Genomic DNA, 20,990 nt, shown 5'->3' on the forward strand with positions numbered 1-20,990 from the left:
TATAGTTGCTATGTCTCCCCATTCTGTTGGAAATTTCATTGCCAAATGTGGTGTCGACACTATAGCTCCCAACTTATTCAACGAAGATCTTCCTAACAGGGCATTATAAGAAGTACGAGTATCTACCACCAGGTATCTGATTGTAATTGTTTTCCTTGCATTTCCTCTACCGAAGGTTGTCGGCAGATCAATGTATCCTTTGGTTTCAACCTTTTCACCTGAAAACCCAATTATTTGCTCTTTCACAGAGACCATGTCCTGTTCTTTCAGATATAACTTTTGGAAGGTTTCCCAGAACAGAATATCAACTGAACTCCCTTGATCTACTAGAGTTTTCATTACTGCGTACTTGGCAATTTCAACTGTTATCACCATTGGGTCACGTTGATCAGGGTCAATATCTTGAAAATCTTCATCAGTAAATAACATAGGTGGCAAACTCCTTGTTTTGAAAACATGATTCACGGTCATGGTACCCCTCAAATATTTCTTTCCTATCGTACTGTGTGCTTCCTTTTCCGGAAAGCCTCCAGAAATGGTATTAATGAACCCCCTAACCGGCCTTCCCAAACTGCGTTGTCGGCTCCTTCTCTCTTGGGAATGAAGGTGACTTCTTCCACTTCTTAGGTCTCCTTTTTCGTTTCTTTCTGCTTTTCTCTCCTGTCGATCGCTTTGTATATCAGTCGTTCTTCTAAATTTTTCTCCTCTACTCCTGACATCTTGTTCTGGACTTTGACTGGCCTTCATTCTTCTGACTCCAAGAAAGCGTTTTAATTGCCCTGCCTGGATCAACTCTTCAATTCGGTCCTTCAGCGCTATGCATTCTTCAGTGTGATGGCCATGATTTTTATGGTACTGGCAATGTTTATTGTGGTCAGCCCGATCTGGGGTTCGTGCTTTCCTTGGTGGCGGTATTACTTTAGTTGCCATCGCCTCTTGAAGTATTCGGGTCCGAGTTGTGCTCAATGGTGTGTATTGTTGAAACTTTCGGCTACGGGGTTCCTCTCTGAAACGTCTGCTTTGATATCCTGCCTCTCTTTCATTTGTTTTCTTCTCGTTCTTCACGTCCATCCTTGCTTGATTCTTGAAGTCCCTTAACTCCTCCATTTGCATGAACTTTGTTGCGCGCCGTCTTAATTCATCAAGGCTTACGGCTGGTTTTTTGCACAAGCTATCGGCAAATGGTCCCGGTCTCAAGGCAGTTATCATATGATGCATAGAAACTTTCGGACTGAGGTTTCTAATACTTAAAGCCATCCTTCCAAAGCGTTCCATAAAAGCTCGCAGTGACTCATTCTGTTCTTGTCTTATGTTTACGAGAGCTATAGATGTTAAGTGATGTGGTCTACTTGTAACGAATTGAGCTCCAAACTTTTCTATCAAAGTGTCAAAACAATCAACAAATAAGGGTGGTAGCCGGGTAAACCAGCTCAGAGCTGCTCCTTTCAAAGTAGTTGGGAAAACCCTACATAGAATGGCGTCGTTCCACGTGTACAGACTTATTTGAGTTGTGTATATTGCAACATGTTCATCTGGATCTGTGCTCCCATCATACTTCTCTATCGTTAGACTCTTCCAATTGTCAGGTAATGGGGTCTCTATTATAGTCTCAGAAAACGGGTGTCTTCTGGCTGGCGTTTCCACAGCGACACCGGAAATCTCAGGTATCTTCCTTTGTGTAACCCCGAAACTCTCTTCCTTATTCTCTCTTTCATTAACGAAGTTTCTCAGCGGAAAAGTTTCAAGGGAAGCATTTAACACTGTTTCTCCATTCAATCTTTGTCTCATGTAAGCATTCTCAGCTCTCAACATGCTCAACTCCTCTTCATTACTCTTCTTCAGTGTCTCAAATTTCTCTTGCAATTGTATTAACATGGCCATAGTCATGGCGTTCTGACAATCTTCTTGTTCTCTGGAATGTTCTCCTCTTTCGCTCATTTTGTTTCTCGGCCCCACGGTGGGCGCCAAAATGTTCTTACAAGGACCTAGAAACAAACTTCCTTCGCCTTCCACCCGTTGACCTCTCGGCCTTCGCTTCCGGACTCCCTTCTCGGTGTGATCTTTCGGGCTCCCCTTACCCTCCACGTTTTATTAGATTGCCTGACAGAGACTTCCCAGTCAACTTCTAACTCACTCCAATTAATCTTTCGGTTTCTAGTCTCGGTTTCCTCTCACGGACGGGTGTGCGTACCTGAAAGGTGCTCCGATGCCAAAGTTAGATTCAGTTTTACAAGATATAAGAGCGAATTCCACTTACTTTTACCTCTCAGGATGACCCTGTATTTATACTACTCTTTTATTGGGCCCAGAAGTTATTTGGACGTTTTCTCTTTGTATCAGACATTTACTACATACACCCGCATATTTGGGCCCAGTTGGGCCCAGTTTTATGGGCTTTTGCTTAATAATAATTTTCATTCTATTTTATTTCTTTCCTTATTTAGTTTACTTTCGGGTTGAGCTCTCGGCTTAGTCTTCGCATTGCTTTCGGTCCAATCCCTCGGTCCAAACTTTCGGCCCAGTACACTATTTTATTTCTTTCCTTGTTTAGTTTACTTTCGGGTTGAGCTCTCGGCTTAGTCTTCGCATTGCTTTCGGTCCAATCCCTCGGTCCAAACTTTCGGCCCAGTACAGTAATAACTGTTGATAAAATATTAAAACTATAGAAATATAATTTGTCCAAAACGTGACTATTTTTGTAATAAAAAATATTAAAAAGAAATCAAATATTAATCTAAAAAATGAAAAAAAAAATGTTAGTATGTGATAAAGAACTGTACCTTTTTTTTATAGAAAACATGAAGGAATTAAATAATTTGAGTGTATTAAGTTTTTAAATAATATCACTAACTAAAAAGTCATTTGATCTTTCGATCTTATTTTTTTTATAATTTGATTTAGTAATAATTTTAATGTTCTCCCCTTGTAATAAAATCATTTTACTTTTTTATATGATAATATTAATATACATAATTCATCATCGAAAATAAGAATTAATTTTACTGTATAAACAAATATTTTCTTTCTTTATTTTAGATGGAAAATATTCTCATTTGATATTATCTTGTGTTCCTGCTAGGGAGATGGGACCTAGAGAACTATTGAAGTCTTCTTCTCCTTCCCTCGGTCGGTCAGGTGATTGGGTGGTGAGCTGGGATTCTTCTCGTCCTCCTGCTTATCCTTCGGCACTCGGCGCTCGGTCGTCGGGTGAAATCCGGATGGTGGGGGTACCTGTGAAGGCACTCCGACGCTCAAGTCAGTAAAGCGGGTGGTCAGCTCTCAGGTAGGCAAATCGTAATAAATGACATACCTTACTCCTTTGAAATGTGTGCTATTTATATTATTCTAGTGGGCCTACCTTGTTGGGCCCGTTTATGGAGGTGGATACCGCTTAGGGTTGCATTACCTAATTCTTGATGATGGATTAGCTTCACTGATCTCGGTTTGAGCGTTAATTGTAATGTGGTTCGGCCATCGGCCAAATTCTCATGGTGGGGGCCTGCCATCGGCCAAATACCCGTAGTCTTCGGCCGTCTTAATTGAGTCTTCAACGGTCTCGGTCGTCTCGACCTCTCGGCCAAGTCTTCTAAGGTCTCCGCATATCGGTCGTCTCTCCCTCTCGGCCAAGTCTTCTAATGTCGGCCTCTCGGTCGTCTCGGCCAAGCCTACCAAGGTCTCGGCCTCTCGGCAAAGTTTTCTAAGGTCTTTCAACCTGCATCTCTGGGTAAATTGTGCGCATGCATTAATGCTTCTCTGACTTGAAGGCTGAAGCTATGATGTCATGTTCCTGATCTCTGCTCAGAGTGCAGTTGTATTTGATCATTTCGTAGTAAATTTTATATCTTTCTTACCATTTACCGTAAATGTAACAGAAACCAACACGGGAGTTTCCAGAACGTGCAATATAAGACTACTTAAATGTTTTGTCTTCTCCTTAAAAGAAGTTTAGAGTTGAGGGCAGGCTAAGCACAGTCATAGAAGAGCTTTTATTATCAAATGTAGATTTTTTAATGAACATAACCCCTGAAAATAGTGATACTGTAGAGGCTATTTGGAGCAGCTTATACTTTTAGTGAATGCAAAGCCCGAAAATGCTCTGCCAAAACATATATTTATGGAATATCTCATTGAAAATGACTTGATCGTTGTAGTTTACCCCTCCCATTGATTCATGTCACAGTCTTGAACCCTCCTCTTAAGTTGCCCTTGATCTATGGGCGAAAGGGTTATGGATGACATTGAGGACAGTTTGGATATTGATGCACAGATGGTTGAAGATGTTGTTGCTGTTATCAAGCCAAGTACAGTATGGACACATACATAAATGTTGAAAGCAGTGGTATGGGTGAAAGGGTTATGGATGACGTTGAGGACAGGTTCAATATTGAGGCAAATGAATCCTGTCAATCCAAGGACAAAGTATGTTTCATTTTGAAAAAAATTAGTGTCATAAATTAAGTAGTTGGCTTTTGCAGAGTTGTAACAATGAAAATCTTAATCAATCTTTTGTGTTCTGATTGACACAGTGTACCGGTAGGCACCGGACGAACGCACATGGCCGACGGACCGAATGCACAATAAATGTAAGGGCATTTATGTGACAAGCTAAGGTGGTTAAGATACACCTCCGAAGAATAAGGAATATGCGTTTAGAGAAGATATGTTCCCCGGGTATTCCGGAGCACGACTGACAAGACATATCCATAACCACCCTGAGCCCAAGGGATAGAAAGCCCATTAGGCAATCCTATAAATACTGTGCTCAAGCCAGAGAAAGGTACGTTTTCATTCACTTACGAAATCGCGCTTAGAATCTCATACTTACTTCATGCTGAGATCGACACGTCAGCAATCTCATTATGTCAACCGACCGTGCCTGGGCCCCATTTCTCCACTCAGGTACAGCTCTTTCAATTGGGCTATCTCTTCTGCGTGCCGCTGGCGTTCTTCTTCTCGCCTTTTCCTTTCTTCATCTTGGCGCAGTTGGTCGATGACTCCTTTTTGGAGTAACTCCTGCATCTGAACCTGGAGGGTTTGGAGTATTGTCCTATGCTCTTCTGAGATATCATTGTTGTTATTTGCCGTTGAGCCCATCTTCGAGCGTTGGGATCTTTAGGTCTGGGAATAATGATTACTCGGCCCCACGGTGGGCGCCAATTGTACCTGTATGGATATTGGGAACTGAGTAATGTTGGTCCACGTCGATACAAGGTGTCTGTTTCACTCTTAATTGTCTTGTCCTTCGAGTTTCCTTCTTCTTCGCTGTCCTCGGTCGGCCGGTGGGGTACCTGCGATTGTGCTCCGACGCTCAAGTCAGTAATCTCTCTCAGTGAGGATCTCTTATCATATAACAAAAACATACCTTTTTCTCTCTCTTTGTCTTCTTTTGTATGTTCCTCTTGGGCTTGGGCCCTCTGGATTGTTAGTGGTTCGTGTTTTGTGGTTCTGGGGTCGTGTTAGATGGTTTCCTGGGATCTAGGGGATGTTCCCGAAAATCCAGGGAGTGCTTACGTGTGTTTGTTGCTCAGTGGAAATTGTAACCGTTAGTCCCATGTGTAACCACGTTAATTACTTAGATAATTTTAATTCGTACCATGCGGTCGTTCGGTGCCGACCGGTACAGAATCTAAATGCATGAGAATATACAATCAAATCAAAGCTGTCAGTTCAGAGCATAAATACTATGACAGGACCATCACTATCAATGGTTCAGCAAGATAAAATGAAGCCAGAATGTTAGCGAATTTCTCAATTCAATTCAAAAACGTCAAGCAAGAAAAGAAAAAGAAAATCCAAGAGTTTGAGAAATTCTGACTTATCATTGAATTGAACTTCTTTGATATTATTTTGATTATTGAACGCCAATGAATGAATAATTATCCAAAAGAAAGAAGAAAAAGTCAACAAAGAACAGTAAATCTTTTGAAGCAAACATCTTAAAGTTTAAAGAGAGACAAGAATAACAACTATGGACCATTACATGCCATAAAAACGACTTACAGAAACCAGAAGAAGATGGTTATATCCTTCAAAGGTACAGAAATATTCGCACGATCGTGTCCTTCTTCCTTTTAATTGATGTCCACACATTGGACATTTGATTTTGTATATTGTTATGTTTGTCATGTTCAACTTTATAGTATTATATAACTGCTACAAGTCAATCACTTATGCAAAGTCATATATACTCTATAAACTACACTTTAGAATATATTAAATGTCATATAATACATTTTAATAATACATGTTAAATGCTTTGTTTTAATAAAATCTTACATCATATCTTTAAAAAAGTATCCACCACTATTCTTTAAAAGTGCCATATACATTTATAAATATTCACAAACAAGACTTAAACACAGCAATTATCTATATAGGTCTTTCTTTGAAATAAGACTTGTTAAAAAGTATCATTATTTTTCTAAACTGTTTTAGCTTTATCTTCGTATTCTTCTACTTAAAAAGTTACATAATTTTATTGTTGATGGTCATATTCGGAAGACACATCTCAGTTTCAGATTTGCATATTCGGAACTCTCTTATTTGTGTTGTAAATATAGATATATGGAAGATTAAGGGTAAAATATACATTTTTTTATAAAGTGTTAGTGCAATCACAATTGGTCTGGTGCAGGGAGAATTAATCTAAAAAGTGTTTAGTGGTTAGCAGTGATGATTAAAAAATACTTATTATTGACGGTAAAAATATTCATTGTTAAAAACTGTTTAAAAAAAGTTTCCTTGAAAATATAAATCAATTCCCTTGTAGTTTTTTCCTAATAATTGGCATGGGAGTAGCATTTTAGGAGTTAAACATTGAGGAGGATAAAGAAGAAGAGAAGAAGATTAAGAAGGGGTGAGGAATATGAATATGGTAATTTCACCATCCCCAAGGAGGTGCAGGATGAAATCGGGGGTGGAGGAAGAAATCGCCCTTTCATCCCTAATTATCAATGGCCCATGAGTAAAAAAAAAGAGAAAAAAAGAAAGCGCTAAATGCTCACTCACGTTGCGCACGTGATGTCGAAGACGTCGTCGACAACGTATAGAGGTTTTCAATTTTCAACGAAACGTTTCGGAGCGAGATCGGATGAATTGAATCCCGGCTAAGTTACATACCGCGGTTTCTCTTCGCCGAATTCCGTTAGTCGATAATTTCACAGGCAATTGATTAATTTATTAGACGCTTTAGCACTCTACCATCTTATCGCGTGATTGTTTGTTCTCATCGCATTCTTTTTCCGTGTCTCTATCCTTTTGGCGATTCTTCAAGGTCCTGCAACTTTCACAAATTGAACTGTGCCGAGGTTTGGTTCCAAAGTACCGTGGCCGTTTCTCTGATTAACACAGAGCACGGTTAATTAGTTTCTGGCTTCGAGTTTAGCTTCTCAATGGAGGCGGATTTCGTGACCAATGATATTCTCTCACTCACACACGATGCTTTTGATGCCAACGATAATGTAAGCTTGTCGGTTTTCGTCTTCACTTGTAATTACTGTATATTGGAGGTTTTCGCTCTGGATATAAATTGTTGCTTAAACCCTCGCTTACGCTTATTTTTGTAGTTTTGATCATTTCAAGTTTTCTTTAAATTTTAATTTCATTTATGTTGTTTGGATGATTCACGTGTTTGCCCTAGATAGAGTCGTGTATGGCAACTGGTTGATCACTTACGGTATTTGTTTCCCCGGATCACTCGATATTTGTTAATTAACAGGATGATGAAGCTATGGAAGGGGAAACATGTGGAATATGCATGGATATGGTTATTGACAGGGGAGTTCTGGATTGCTGTCAGCACTGGTATGTATTTATTTACGCACTTCTTAAAGGCTTATAAAATATATGTTTTAACTCTTTTAAAAATTGTCATATCTTAATCTCCTCGGTTTGGTAGTGTCAATTTGTTTTATGGATTGTGCCTTGCACCTCATCTGCGGAGTTAGCAGAAGTAGGTTTCATTATTCATTCTTCACGGTGAAGAAATAAGGGAGTGACTTATATAGAAGAAATAGTGATTGATGATATGTACTTGTAAAAGTCTGATTGTACGTTGCTGTTTGATTCAACTTATTGAGAGCTTTAAACAAAATATCCTTCAGAAATTATCCAAACTATTCATGCTAATGGGCGCAAGTCATTGTTGGACTTGGTTTTGATTGAATTGTGAAAATGAATCTAATATTTATTTATAATAACATCAAAAGCTTTTTTCCCGCTTGGTAAATTTTTATGTTTTTTTAGAATGATAAATGGATAACTTACAATCTTCTCCACTAAGAGATGCTTACTCGGCCTTCCTCTTTGATTTTAAGAATTACACTTCCTGCTCTTAGGAGATGAATGTACCACACTTTGTTTCAATAAAAATGATCTTTTTAGTGGTAGTGTAGTGACTGGCAAACGCTGAGCAGCTATGAAAATGAGCCTTCCCTTGATACTTTTCATCTCTTTGCAATTTGAATAACATTGACAGTTAATTTTGAACACCTTATTAGAATTTGATGACATAAGAAGATTAAATGAAGTTTCAATCACCTCTACTGTCAAGTTTGCAGCTTTATTCAAAAGTTTTAGGTTCTGAAGTACCAAGCCGATTAGGACATCAAAACTATCTGTCGATGATGTTAAGAAACTGAGGGAACTTGTTTGATTAAAAAGAACTAGATTTCTGAACTTATTTTTAACTGGTTATGTTGAATGAAGTAGTTCAGTATAAATAACTGTATTTTGTTTCAATTGAACAGGCAAAATCAGATTTGAGCCAGTTTTTGTAGAAACAGAACAAATCTGGTTCTTTAGTTCAAAATTGGTTTACTGGATTATAAAATCTGTCATTACAGTTTAATTCTCACGATTCATGAAACCCAACTAATTTGGTTATGTTCAATAGAATTATGGAATTATATGTCTAGTTTAATTTGATTCAGGCCTAGTTACCTTTTAAGGCCTAATATACATTGGTTAAACTGTGTTAAATATTTTATTCTCACTCACCAAAATATTTTTGTTTTGCTATGCTTGCTTTTGGCTTTGGTGGGAAAGTTATGAATGTGGTATTGTAATATGAGGATTTTCATGGGCAAAAGTTCCAGGATGAAAGGGATTTCTTAGATGCACTATACTATCTTGTAGAATATTCTGTTTTTCTATCTTAGTATCTTACTCTTTTTGTGATAAATTTTCATTAGTGTAAACTTCAGCTTCTTTTCTTCATGTATTACGTATATGTCCATTGATGGTGGTATACTATCTCAGTAAAGACAAAGGCTACTGGTGTATCTTTAGCCCCTCCAATTCACTCTGTGCAATTCTTCTTTATATTGAAATGTGCCATGTGACCTTTGGGAAGAAAAATCTTCTGTATGGATGCGTAAGTTTAAAGGGAGTGTTTTCATGCTTGTAGGAGAGCATCTATTACTTCACAATAATTTTGTTTTGTTAAATTTTTATTCTTTACATTTACTTAGTCCCATTAAATGTTTTTTTTTCTGAATTTTTCAGTATGTATATTGAAATTTTAATCTGAAGTTTTTGGTTGGTTCATTTATTTCACAGGTTCTGCTTTGTATGCATTGACAACTGGGCTACCATCACCAATCTTTGCCCACTTTGCCAGAATGAGTTTCAGTTAATCACTTGTGTTCCAGTGAGTGATATAAAATTGCGGAATGCTGCTTTTTCTTCATTGCTTTAGTATAAATCTTCAGGTTACAATTGAATTTACCCACCTTATTAATTCTGTTCTAGACCATGTACTTTGTTGCTTTGATTAATATTATTACGAAAATCTATGTTTTTTAACGTATATAATACCTTCAAAATACTATTAAGATTTCCTGTGTGGCTAAACATGCTAAACTGATGATTGTGAAGGTATATGATACCATTGGAAACAACAAAGTTGAGGATGATTCACTCCTCAGGTAAGTTTCTACCATTATGTGTGTATATGACTGACAGCTTTGTTTTCATTGTTTGTTTATATCCAGATACATTAAGCGTAGGATTTTCTGAATTGGTGTTTAAGTTGAAAGTCGTGAATTTCGCTTAATTCTAGCCATCCACCATTATCACTGAATTTTAATTAAATACTTAACAGTTTCAGTACTAAATTTTGACTAAATACATGTTTTATTACTCAATTTTGAGTAAATACTTTACAGTTTTATCATGTTTCTGCTGCTGTAAAATAATTATATAATATTTTCACTGTTTTTCTTTATGATTGCAGAGATGACGATGACTGGTCCATTGAAGGGAAGAATAACACACTGTCATTTCCCTCATACTACATTGATGAAAATGTAATTGTTTTCCATATAATATAATTTTAGAATTACATGCAAAAAATCTTGACATCTGGTTAGTTAATATTAACGACAACCTTGCTTCTAGTTTTTTTTTGTATTTTTGCATGAGCACGTATCCTCCATGCAAAGATCTTTTTATTCTTATTGTAAGTTGATTTCTAGTGTTATCTAATTGTTACTACTCTATCTAGAGTCATATTGTACATATAATTTTTTGGCATTTATATCCTTAGCACTCACTCTGTTACCTGTGGTTTGTTTCAGTGTATACATTGGCCTTATAACTAACTTGAACTACAACAAAATCCTTTTCCTACTAGGTTAGGTAAGCTACATGAATTACATGACATCATTCAATGATAAGTACACAACACTTGGAGAACTCACCCTCAAAAGTTAGTTATTTAGGGAGGAGAACCAAACACTTAAATACTCTCCGGCAAGCATTCCATACTACTCAATGTGGGATTTAAGCACCCCATAATACCCAAGTTCCTATCAAACCACCACCCTTAAGAGCCGACATCTTGGCGGCTTTCACTCCATCACACTTCACTCAACTCCTTATTGGTTAGAACCATCCATAGATAGCAGAATTTTTTATATTGGATAACAAAAAGTATTGGCAATTCAAAAATCCTTTATGAAAATATATCGTATGCAAAGACAGGCTGTGGAAGAAGCATTGCAAACCAAAAAAAAAATCTGTAGATAAATAAAAAAAAGCAGGAATATAGTTGTAATGCAAAAATAATGAAAGAAAATATTATAAGTAATAATAATAAGTCTAGAAATTCTAATAATGAAATCAAAGCAACAAAACACTACGAAGTTCAAGTTCCAAGACTTTAAAATATCAACAAACATAAGACAAACGTCCTAAATTTGTAAGTCTCTGGTTCATTTTCAATTCCTACATCAATGTTATCCAATGGGCCTTATCCCTCCTCTTACCCTTTAGAGAAAAACTTGTCAAAGTTAAGTAATTCTTCAGTTTCTTCATACTCATAGTTAGAGCTATCAAATTCCATTTCATGATCAATCCCAAGTTGAAAATTCTCTTTGCCCCTTCTTCCTGTTGAGGTTAAAGTTGCACCTAGACCTTCCTAGAAGCATGGGAAGATACAATAACAACCACTACTTGATGGTTGCTTTTTTTAATTAATTTCCTATGTCCTTGTATAAATTCTTGGCTCTCCAATGCTTGAAGTTTCATAATGAGATGCCCAATTAAGAGTGGGATCATAAAAACCAATTCATTCTCCTCATCTTCATTATCATCCACTTGTCATTAGAACAATAGGATCAATTTCATCTCTAATATTATATCTTGGAGCAATTTGTTGGTTATACTTTATGTAAACCAAAGCATGCAATTTTTTATTGTCTAGCCTATTTCCCTTTTTTGAATGAATAAGTAAAATGCTAATTAGATTTTTCCTACTTTATACAAAAAAAATAATAATGAAATTAGCCATGGACAATAATTAGTACTCTCTCAAATACATGGCATTTGCATTCACATCGTGATGAGCTAGATAAAATATTAGCTTTTGCAAGTTTGGAGTTCCATAATTTCAACATATCTGGTCTTTTTAAAAAAACTAATGTATAGCACTAATCCTTATGTATTTTATCATTTTGTAGGCAGTTATTTGCTTGGATGGCGATGACTGCAAGGTTCGAAATGGGTTGGCTACTGTTGAAGGAGATTCTGATCTCAGTACATCAATAGCATGTGATTCATGTGATATATGGTAAGCTTAAATCAACAGATTAGGTTAATAAGTTTGAGATATACAATTTGAAATGAATTTTTGTTGTTTAAGATGCCACTGAGTAAACTTTTAGTTGGTTATTGTATTCTAGAACTATGATGTTGGGATTGGATTGGTCTGCTCCGTGTAATTGCATATTTGCTTTGGGTTTAAACTCCACTTATAAGTTGTTTTTGCAAAAAAAAAATTGTTTCTCTTAGAAAGTGGATTTACTGCTAACTCAACCCTGCGAAATTGGGTAATAAGGTGGTCTTTGGAGTCATTTATATACTATAATTTGATTATATCTCTAATTGATGTGAGATTTGTAGCATATCCTTACATCTAACACTATTGGCCTTGCTACGTGAATAACATGGTGAGTGACCATTTTAATGAATCTATAGGATGATACCATCTTACACAGTTATTTAAGTTTAATTCAATTCAACAAAATCAACTTATAAGATGATAATTGCTTGCATTTATATACTATATTTCGACATTATCTTTAATCGATGTGACACATGGGTTTTTCCCATGATTTGACTACATCACTAGTCCCGATGTTAATTTTTCAGCAGTTTATTAGCTTGTCATAATATTTATGGATAAGTTCATAATTAACAGTAATGGAAGTTTATTTAAGTCTAGTAGGTGAATTACAAATTTGATGGAAGTCAAGGGTGTAGTCAGGTCTGAACTTACTTTCCGGATAGTGTGGATAATGTGTCTTGTTATATTTCATATGGTTTATATGACTGCCTTATCAAAGCATGACCATCAATGATATAAAGCAGGACCATCAATGATATACAAGCTAGATAATATAGAAAAGAGCTTGTGAAATCAATTCATGAATATATTATTACTGAATTTTATAAACAGTACCACATAATTTTGCTTCAATTGAATTATGACAGGTATCATGCATTCTGTGTGGGATTTGATACTGAAAGTATGTCAGACAATACATGGTTATGCCCCAGGTAGATTGACTTTACTGGTTATTCTGCTGGATATTTTCGTTCTTCTAATTACTTTTTCTCTTCCTTTAATCTCAAAGCTCGATCTGGTTTGTACTTGTTAAGATGCATGCACATATGGGCTACTAGCGTATAAATAATAAAATAGAATTTGATGTGTTCTAGCTATTGTAGATAAAATTGATAGAAAACATGGTTAGATAATTAAAATAATATTTGCCAAAATTAGAAGTTATTTATGATGTGATCAACTATGAAACTAATGTATTTATCCGCTGACAAAATTGAACTTTCAAAGGGATGCTTTTAACAAAACCCCTAGGCAATCTTCCTTTACATGAATTATTACATATTTTGTTGACAGTATTTGATATTTTCTTTCCATCCTATAGTATTCTGATTCAGGGTTTTGTTTTAGGTGTGTAGCAGATGATGTTTCTAAAGGAGCATCTAATTCAATGGAGAGGACAACCGTGGATTGTAATGCAGACAATAGTAACAATGAATGCCATGCTGAGGATTCCTTTTCAGGAAAAGTGTCTGTCTCTGTTGCTGATACAGGAGAAACAGCTGTTGTTGTCTCGATGGTTGATAGAACAAAATGGGTTCCAGCAACAAGTGAGAAAAGCCTATTGCCTTTTGAAGTTGGTGGGGATCCAATGACTGAATCATGTATTTTAATGTTTGACACAAATGATCAGCAAAGTGGCGAAATCAGGACAAATTCATTACCGATCATGGAGGAAGAAGAACTGGAACTGTCTTTATCAAACAATTTATCCTGTAGCCTAACTTCTATGTCCTTAGTGCATAATGATTTAGAGAAAAGTACCAGTGGAGCAATGAATGAACCCAGTCCCTTGGATGGAACCAAGTTTTTGGATGAATCCCATACCAAAACTAGTCCATCCAGAATTGAATCCAATATGGGTCTTGATCTTGGTTTGTCAGTGGGCTCTTTTTTATCTGGTAAACCATATTATTATATATCACTAGCTTTCTGTGAGCTTGAAAAGTATCTATTGTAAGCAGACTGATTGTCATAATCTTATTGTGCTTATAGTTGATAATGCAGACAAGAGTGAACCAAAAGATCAAGCAACCATTGTCCCATGCTTGACTTCAGAGGAATGTTTTTCAAAAGGTACTCAACCATTCTTAGAAATGTGATTTCTTTATTTTAGTCCACACTTGGACTGTGAGAAACCATTTATGGATGATATTGGTGGCATTTAGACCAGTTCTTAAACCTTATAATGTGGATAATAAAATATTCTCAGGAGATGATATTGAAGTCAATGCTTGTAAAGACAATGTCAGAGTGGCTGGTGGAAAGAGAAAGCATGCTGATTACAGGTAAACAGTCATTTAAACTTGTATCATATGAATTGAGTAGTGTTCCTTGGGCATTGTACTGGAGAGAGAGGCAGAGAGAGGATGTAAAAAATGCTGTAGGAGGAAGCACACTTTGCCATAGTCCTCCTGTGTGGTGTACTGTATTATTCCAACATAGACACTGAACCCAACACTGACACATACATGCTATATCACATACATGAGCAACATAAAAGATCTAAAATCAAAACAATGTTTGTATATTATTGTGTATGCAGATTTCTATGATAGTGAGTCACAAATACATACCAAGAGACATTATTTTTTAATACTTAATATTACATTTTGAAGTAACTTTTTCTTAATGTTAAAGAAATGTATTTTTTATAATACTAGTTTCCTTTAAATGCCCATCCATATGGTTGACTCGGGTATAGAGGTGTCAGATCAAGTCCTTTAGATCTTCGATGGTATTTGGGGGACTTAATGGGGGTAACAGATTGTCAGGGTTTCTCCTAGCTTGATGGCCCTCTGGATACTGTTTTATTCTTCTGATATCAAGATGTACCATGCCACAGATATTAGAAATGGAATGGGCCTAACTCAGCTGTAAAAGCTGGCTTTGGAGGAGAGGAGGATTTCTCAATCTTACAAAGACTATTTTTTTTATATTCCGAGCTAATGTGGTACTTATTAACAATATAGATAGAATAGAAAGTTGTATATTATTCAAAAACCTGTGTATTGTAGTTGTAATGTATAGGGGACGCTTATGATGCTCACCTCACCTTTGAAAGTATGTAGTCGATGACAAAATATCATCATAAAATTGGTGCTGCTGGTTTCCAACAAATACATTAATGAACCAGAGCACTTTGAATCTTGATGAATTCTAATACTCACAAACGGAAAGAAATAAGAGCAGTAGCATTTCTTACTCGTGTGCTATTAAAACTGCGTTAGTTGTCTATGATCTTTAAATGCATGTTGAACTAAATGTTTTAATTGTTATCTGTTTTATGTTCACCACATGAGGAGTTCAAAACTTGACCTTCTTTTTGTTCTTTTTCCCTTGATTTTGTTGTTGATGTGACAGTTCTGAGCAAGTTCATATAAAGGCTGAGGATGGAGATGCTGAGCCTGAACTTCCTGATGAAGTTGTGCCAAAGAAAATTAAAGCTACTGATAGGCAAATGAGTAATACTAATGACACAGCCAATGATCATCTTTTAGAAAATGCTACAAAACACTCTGCTTTAAAACATCCTCCAACAAAGCCAACTGTCACACCAGATATAATGAATATTGTTAAAGGGACGGACCGAAGGCTTTCCAAGGGACATAGTGACACTAATGCTTGTGACAAGTCATCTGAAAGCAAAGGAAATATGGCTGGGTTGAGGGTTAAAAAGATCATGAAGAGAAATTCCGAGGATAGAGAATCATCCTTGGTAGTTCAAAATCTAAGGAAGGAAATTAGAGAAGCTGTCCGTAACAAATCCTCCATAAACTTCGAGGATAACCATTTTGATCCCAAGCTTCTTGAAGCATTTAGGACTGCTATAACAGGGCCTAAAACTGAACTTGTAAACAAGTTATCCCCTGCAGCTATGAAGGCAAAGAAGTCAATGTTGCAGAAAGGCAAAGTGCGTGAAAATTTAACAAAGAAAATTTTTGGGACTTCCAATGGAAGAAGAAAGCGTGCATGGGATAGGGACTGTGAAATTGAGTTCTGGAAATATCGTTGCATGAGAGCTACAAAGCCTGAAAAGATTGAAACTTTAAAATCAGTTCTTGATCTACTAAGAAAAGGTTCAGATGGTCCAGAATCAAAGCAAGCCTCGGAATGTCAAACCAAGAATCCTATACTTTCGAGGTTGTATTTAGCAGATACATCTGTTTTCCCCCGGAAACAGGATGTGAAACCTCTCTCTGTGCTTAAAACTGTTGATAACTCTGAGCAAACTAAACAAAACAACCCATCAGAGAAAGTACCAAATCTATCCGTTAATAACAATACTATTAAAGCAACAGATGTAAACTATCTCTTATCAAAGATCAGTTTTGTTTCATCTGAAAAAAAAGTAGACAAGAAGATTGTTCACGGCCCAGTTGGTGATAATTCAACTTCTGGTAAAATACGTTTAAACAACCACTTAGAAAGGACACCAATCTCGTCAGCTGGTGCCAAAACTGGCACAAAGGAGTTAGGTCTTAAATCTGGTTGCATGAAGAATGATAAAAGAAAATGGGCCTTGGAGGTCCTTGCGAGGAAAACAGCTACAACCAGCGGAAACACAGCAAATGGAAATCAGGAAGAGAACGCAATATTTAAAGGACATTATCCTTTACTTGTATGTAAATGATCTGATCTGACTAGTTTATATGCAATTGCTTTATTTACCTTTGACATTGGTATCAGAAATTGGTTATGGCTGTTCACTGTTTCTTCTTTCTGTTACTGTGAATAGGCCCAACTGCCAATTGATATGAGACCAACATTGGCACCTTCTCGCCACAATAAAATTCCTATATCAGTTAGGCAGGTATGCTTTGAAGTTACACACGTTAAATCAATGCATTTTTAATGAAGACACCGACACCGATTCCTGATGACACTGGGATCAGAAAAGATGTTCCAATTCCTTAGGAGGGTCATTCTTGTTTCCTTACTGTAGAACTAAAATTTATCATTTTAGTTATCTTCTGTTTTCAAGTTTTAAAGAAAACATCTGATTGCCAGTGCTTTTCCCATAAATCCCATTCTTCTCTTTATCCCTGTTTCTTTGTTAAGATGACGATATGAGTCATATAATATAACCTGAAAAGTGATAGAATCTTAAACTTATTGAATAGTTGATTCTGCATAGATAAAAGTCATGATTGACTGGTTGCCAGATTTCAGGGTTGGGAATTAAAACTGGTGCATACCAATACAAAATACAAGTTTAGAATAATTTAATTTGTTCGTCTTTTGCCATGTTAGTGGAGTTGAATCTTATTTAAGTAATGGCCCGTGACTATTTCCAAAAGATCAATTCAAGCTGTTTTATTTGTGTATAGGGTTCTGATATTTAGATTTCTTCTCTCTTAAACTTCGTTATTTTGTGCAGACACAGCTTTACCGCCTGACAGAGCGCTTATTGAAGAACACAAATCTGTCTGTGATTCGCAGAACTGGTATTACAGAATTAGCTGTTGCAGATGCAATTAATATTGAAAAAGAGGTTGCTGACAGATCAAACAGCAAGCTTGTGTACTTGAACCTTTGTTCACAGGAGCTCTTGCATCGCACGAGTAACACAACATCTGATGTAGCCTCAGATACAAGTCCACCAGCCTCATCAGCAATGCTTACCGATCAACAATCAGAACTAAATACCGATGATCTTTCAGCTAACCCTGAAGTTGAAACAGCCTTGAAAAATGCTGGTCTGCTATCTGACTCCCCGCCTAGTAGTCCACATGACAACAGAGAAACATGTAATGGTGACATGTTGGGGCCCGATAATATACTTGAACTGGATTCGCATCCTGATCTAGATATTTATGGTGATTTTGAGTATGATTTGGAAGATGAAGATTATATTGGTGCTAGTGTTACACAGGTTTCAAAACCAAAACAAGAGCAAAATGAGTCAAAAGTGAAACTTGTTTTCTCCACCATGAACTTGAAAAAGTCAGATATCGCTTTGGATTGTGCTGACTGTGAGGGGTCTGAAAGAAAGGAAGTGCCAGGAGAGGCATCCTGCTCACCAAATTGTCACAATGATGCAGTCCATAGGGATAGGGCTTCTGTTTCTTCTGAGCTCCTACCCTTTGAGAGTGCTGTTGAGCCACTTGACACAGAATTTGAAGACTTATTATACGGCCCAGACAAAGAACCACTCATAAAAAAATTTCCAGCCGGTGAATCAAGATCATTACATGGAGATGGCAAGACAGAAACTCTTAGCGTCGCTGATGACTACCATAATGATGTACAACATGCTTTGGATAATGCAGTAAAAGCTTCAGAACGGGGGAATGAGAATCTCACAGAAAAAGTTTCTGATACTACTATCACTGACCAATCTTCTAATATATCTGAGGCTGGCGAAAGTTTTCAACGGAAGGAAGAGAAATCTGATGTCACTGCCAAGCAGATTGACTCTGTAAATCATATAACTAAAAAGGTATTGTAAAATTAATTTTCCCATCTAATTTATTTCTTTAGTTTTTTTTTTTAAATAATGCAGTTTATCTATCATATTTGTTTCCTTTCATTTCTATTTTCCTTTATAATTTTCATATTTCTGTAATAATGATGGAAATTGTTCAGGTAGAAGTTTACATCAAGGAGCACATCAGACCACTGTGCAAGAGTGGTGTAATCACGGCTGACCAATACAGGTGGGCTGTTGCAAAAACAACTGAGAAAGTTATGAAGTATCATTGCAAAGCAAAGAATGCGAATTTTCTCATAAAGGAAGGTGAGAAAGTAAAGAAACTTGCAGAGCAGTATGCTGAAGCAGCCCAACAGAACAGAAAAAATTGATTCATACGGTATCATTCCATCCTCAACTAGTTTTTCTTTAGTTTTTGCCCGTAATCTGCCTTTGTTTTATTATGGTGCTATTCTTATTAAGAAACTTGCTTTATGGAGCAGCAGCAGTGGATACGACTAGTCTTCACCTCGTCATATATGTGAATTGAGCACACAATGGAGATTTATGTTGAATGAAATTGATTTTTTTTTTTAAATAATTTGGTTAAAATTGATTTTGAAATAAAGTGATTTATGATTATTTTTTATCTAACACGGTTATTTAAAATTACTTTAATTTGAATAAAAATCAATTCTTCAACATGGGATTGAAAATGCCTGATATTTTCATAAAATTGTGTGAATTGATATTTTAACGTAATTTTAGGTATTATAACGTGAATCTTAACACATTTTTTACTCGGATATTCCGAACTCAGAATCTGAGTTACAGTACATTTTCAAATATTAATGTTTGATCTGATTACTAATTGGGAATTCGGTTCCACTCCATTGTATTATTTGCTAAGTTTGCTATCGAGTTTCCTAAGTCAATTATTAGAAGGTAATTTTTTTTTAAGAAATTTACCCATTTAAGTAATTTAAATATGATACAGTCATACCTACAATTGGTAGGTACAACATAGCAATAATATAGTTATAGAAATTTAAATGTAATACATATCTTGAATTAGTTTAAAACTTTTTCTAATGGATAACTAACAGTAATCAGTTACTTAAATATAGTTAATTATTACAATATTTTTTCACATCTAATGCAAATATGTATTACGTTTTATATTTTATTTTAGTGCACATGAGTGAGTTTCTTGATTTAGAACTATCCTTTAGTTGCTTTAGTTGTGTGGTCTTAAGCATAAATATGACATTAATATTTTGTAATTATTTAATCTATCCTCAAAATATATTATAATGTGGCTAATGTTTCAAGCATAGAAAGATAGATAACATTCATCTTTTTCAATTATTTTAATCTATACAGATCAAAGCTTACAAATGATCCAATATCGAACACATTCGTCAATCCAGAGCATCAGAATCAGTAGCAATCCAGAGAGTACATTCGTCGATAAGATTAACCCATTGCGCAAAGATGTAGATCTGAACGGGAAGTTATAAAGGGTTGCAATGCAAGTCGAAATGGAGGAAGAACAAAGGCACGAAGTAGAAACCAAAGAATGAGAGGTTTCTTAGTGTTATATAACAGCAATATAGTATGTTTGGATTGTCGTAATTTTTTGTGAACGTGTGCATTTTGTACGTTGAAATGCGTCAACGTGTAATCAATGAGTTGGATTTTGGTTCCCACACCGCCATGGATCTAAGAAAAGTCAAAATACTCTTCCATGAGGTTTCGTTAGAGAAATTCCATGTTCAATCTGTAAATCTTAAACCCTAAATAAATCACTAATTATAACAAAAATTAAATCTGATGTTCAGAATAAAGAATCCAAAAAAAGGTAGATCTGATGTCCGGAATAGAGCAATCCAAAAAGTGTTTAGGGAATATATGGTCTAGAAAGTTCAGAGTGAACAATTCATAGTTAGAATGGGGTAAATTCTAAATTACTTATCAAGAAAAAAATACATTTTTGGAAGAATTTTAGATTATATAATTTTGAATAATATTTTTTAAGTTTTAAATTGGGAAACTTTTAGTTCATATTTTGATGTGAAGTGTAATTATGAAATTTAAGTTTTACAATTTAGAATATCTTTTTTCACTTTTAGATGGATTAGTTTTACAATGCATGTTGGAAGTACGATAATTTATTATTATTTAAAATACAATATTTTATATTTTTAAAACTTATAATAATTTTTATTTTAATTTAACTAATTTTAATTTAATTTTAAAAATGTATTTGTCACACTCTTTAATGAAAATAAAATAAAATCTTATTATCAAATCTGAAGCGTTTCTCGGAAATGCTTTATGCATTTCCCAATTAAAAACTTAAAAAGTTATTCTAAATTGTTGATATTTTTTCAATGAAGTGTTTTTTTATGTAACAATTTAGAATTTTGTCATTCTAACTAGGAGTTAAATGAC

General features: G+C 35.6%; 2 protein-coding genes across 14 annotated transcripts; one reads left to right on the plus strand and one right to left on the minus strand.

Annotated features, from left to right (window-relative positions):
* Positions 1-8: 8 nt before the first annotated feature.
* On the minus strand, positions 9-1,887 carry LOC150029202 (uncharacterized). Its single transcript, XM_090297969.1, has 2 exons — positions 127-1,887; positions 9-23 (listed from the first exon to the last, which is right to left on the minus strand). Exons 1-2 carry the CDS (start codon positions 1,885-1,887, stop codon positions 9-11), a joined length of 1,776 nt encoding a protein of 591 aa, XP_090154095.1.
* A 5,090-nt stretch (positions 1,888-6,977) lies between these two features.
* Positions 6,978-20,303, plus strand: LOC137812740 (RING/U-box protein). 13 transcript variants are annotated; one of them, XM_068614914.2, is made up of 16 exons: positions 6,978-7,163; positions 7,274-7,460; positions 7,718-7,803; positions 9,559-9,649; positions 9,877-9,926; positions 10,235-10,307; positions 11,961-12,070; positions 12,994-13,059; positions 13,475-14,025; positions 14,120-14,200; positions 14,337-14,412; positions 15,488-16,745; positions 16,863-16,937; positions 17,505-18,566; positions 18,713-18,936; positions 19,920-20,303. In XM_068614914.2, the coding sequence occupies exons 2-15, from the start codon at positions 7,392-7,394 to the stop codon at positions 18,926-18,928; spliced, it is 3,864 nt and encodes a 1,287-aa protein (XP_068471015.1). In that variant the 5' UTR covers positions 6,978-7,163; positions 7,274-7,391; the 3' UTR covers positions 18,929-18,936; positions 19,920-20,303. The 13 variants fall into 13 exon arrangements, with proteins under 13 accessions (XP_068471015.1, XP_068471017.1, XP_068471018.1 ...); XM_068614917.1 differs by having other exon boundaries at positions 7,007-7,163; positions 14,132-14,200; XM_090299143.1 differs by having other exon boundaries at positions 7,007-7,143; positions 9,559-9,710.
* The last annotated feature ends 687 nt before the right edge of the window (positions 20,304-20,990 follow it).

Source organism: Phaseolus vulgaris, chromosome 2 (genome assembly GCF_051622355.1).
Source record: "Phaseolus vulgaris cultivar YP4 chromosome 2, ASM5162235v1, whole genome shotgun sequence".
Taxonomy (NCBI): Eukaryota; Viridiplantae; Streptophyta; class Magnoliopsida; order Fabales; family Fabaceae; genus Phaseolus; species Phaseolus vulgaris.

Excerpts from the sequence above, each read along its gene's own strand:
- LOC150029202 (XM_090297969.1), bottom strand. The coding sequence starts at position 1,887 with ATGACTATGGCCATGTTAATACAATTGCAAGAGAAATTTGAGACACTG.
- LOC137812740 (XM_068614914.2), top strand. The coding sequence starts at position 7,392 with ATGGAGGCGGATTTCGTGACCAATGATATTCTCTCACTCACACACGAT. Across the intron at positions 14,026-14,119 it reads AGTGGGCTCTTTTTTATCTG|TTGATAATGCAGACAAGAGT; the intron begins GTAAACCATATT and ends TTGTGCTTATAG. Across the intron at positions 18,567-18,712 it reads TAAATCATATAACTAAAAAG|GTAGAAGTTTACATCAAGGA; the intron begins GTATTGTAAAAT and ends GAAATTGTTCAG.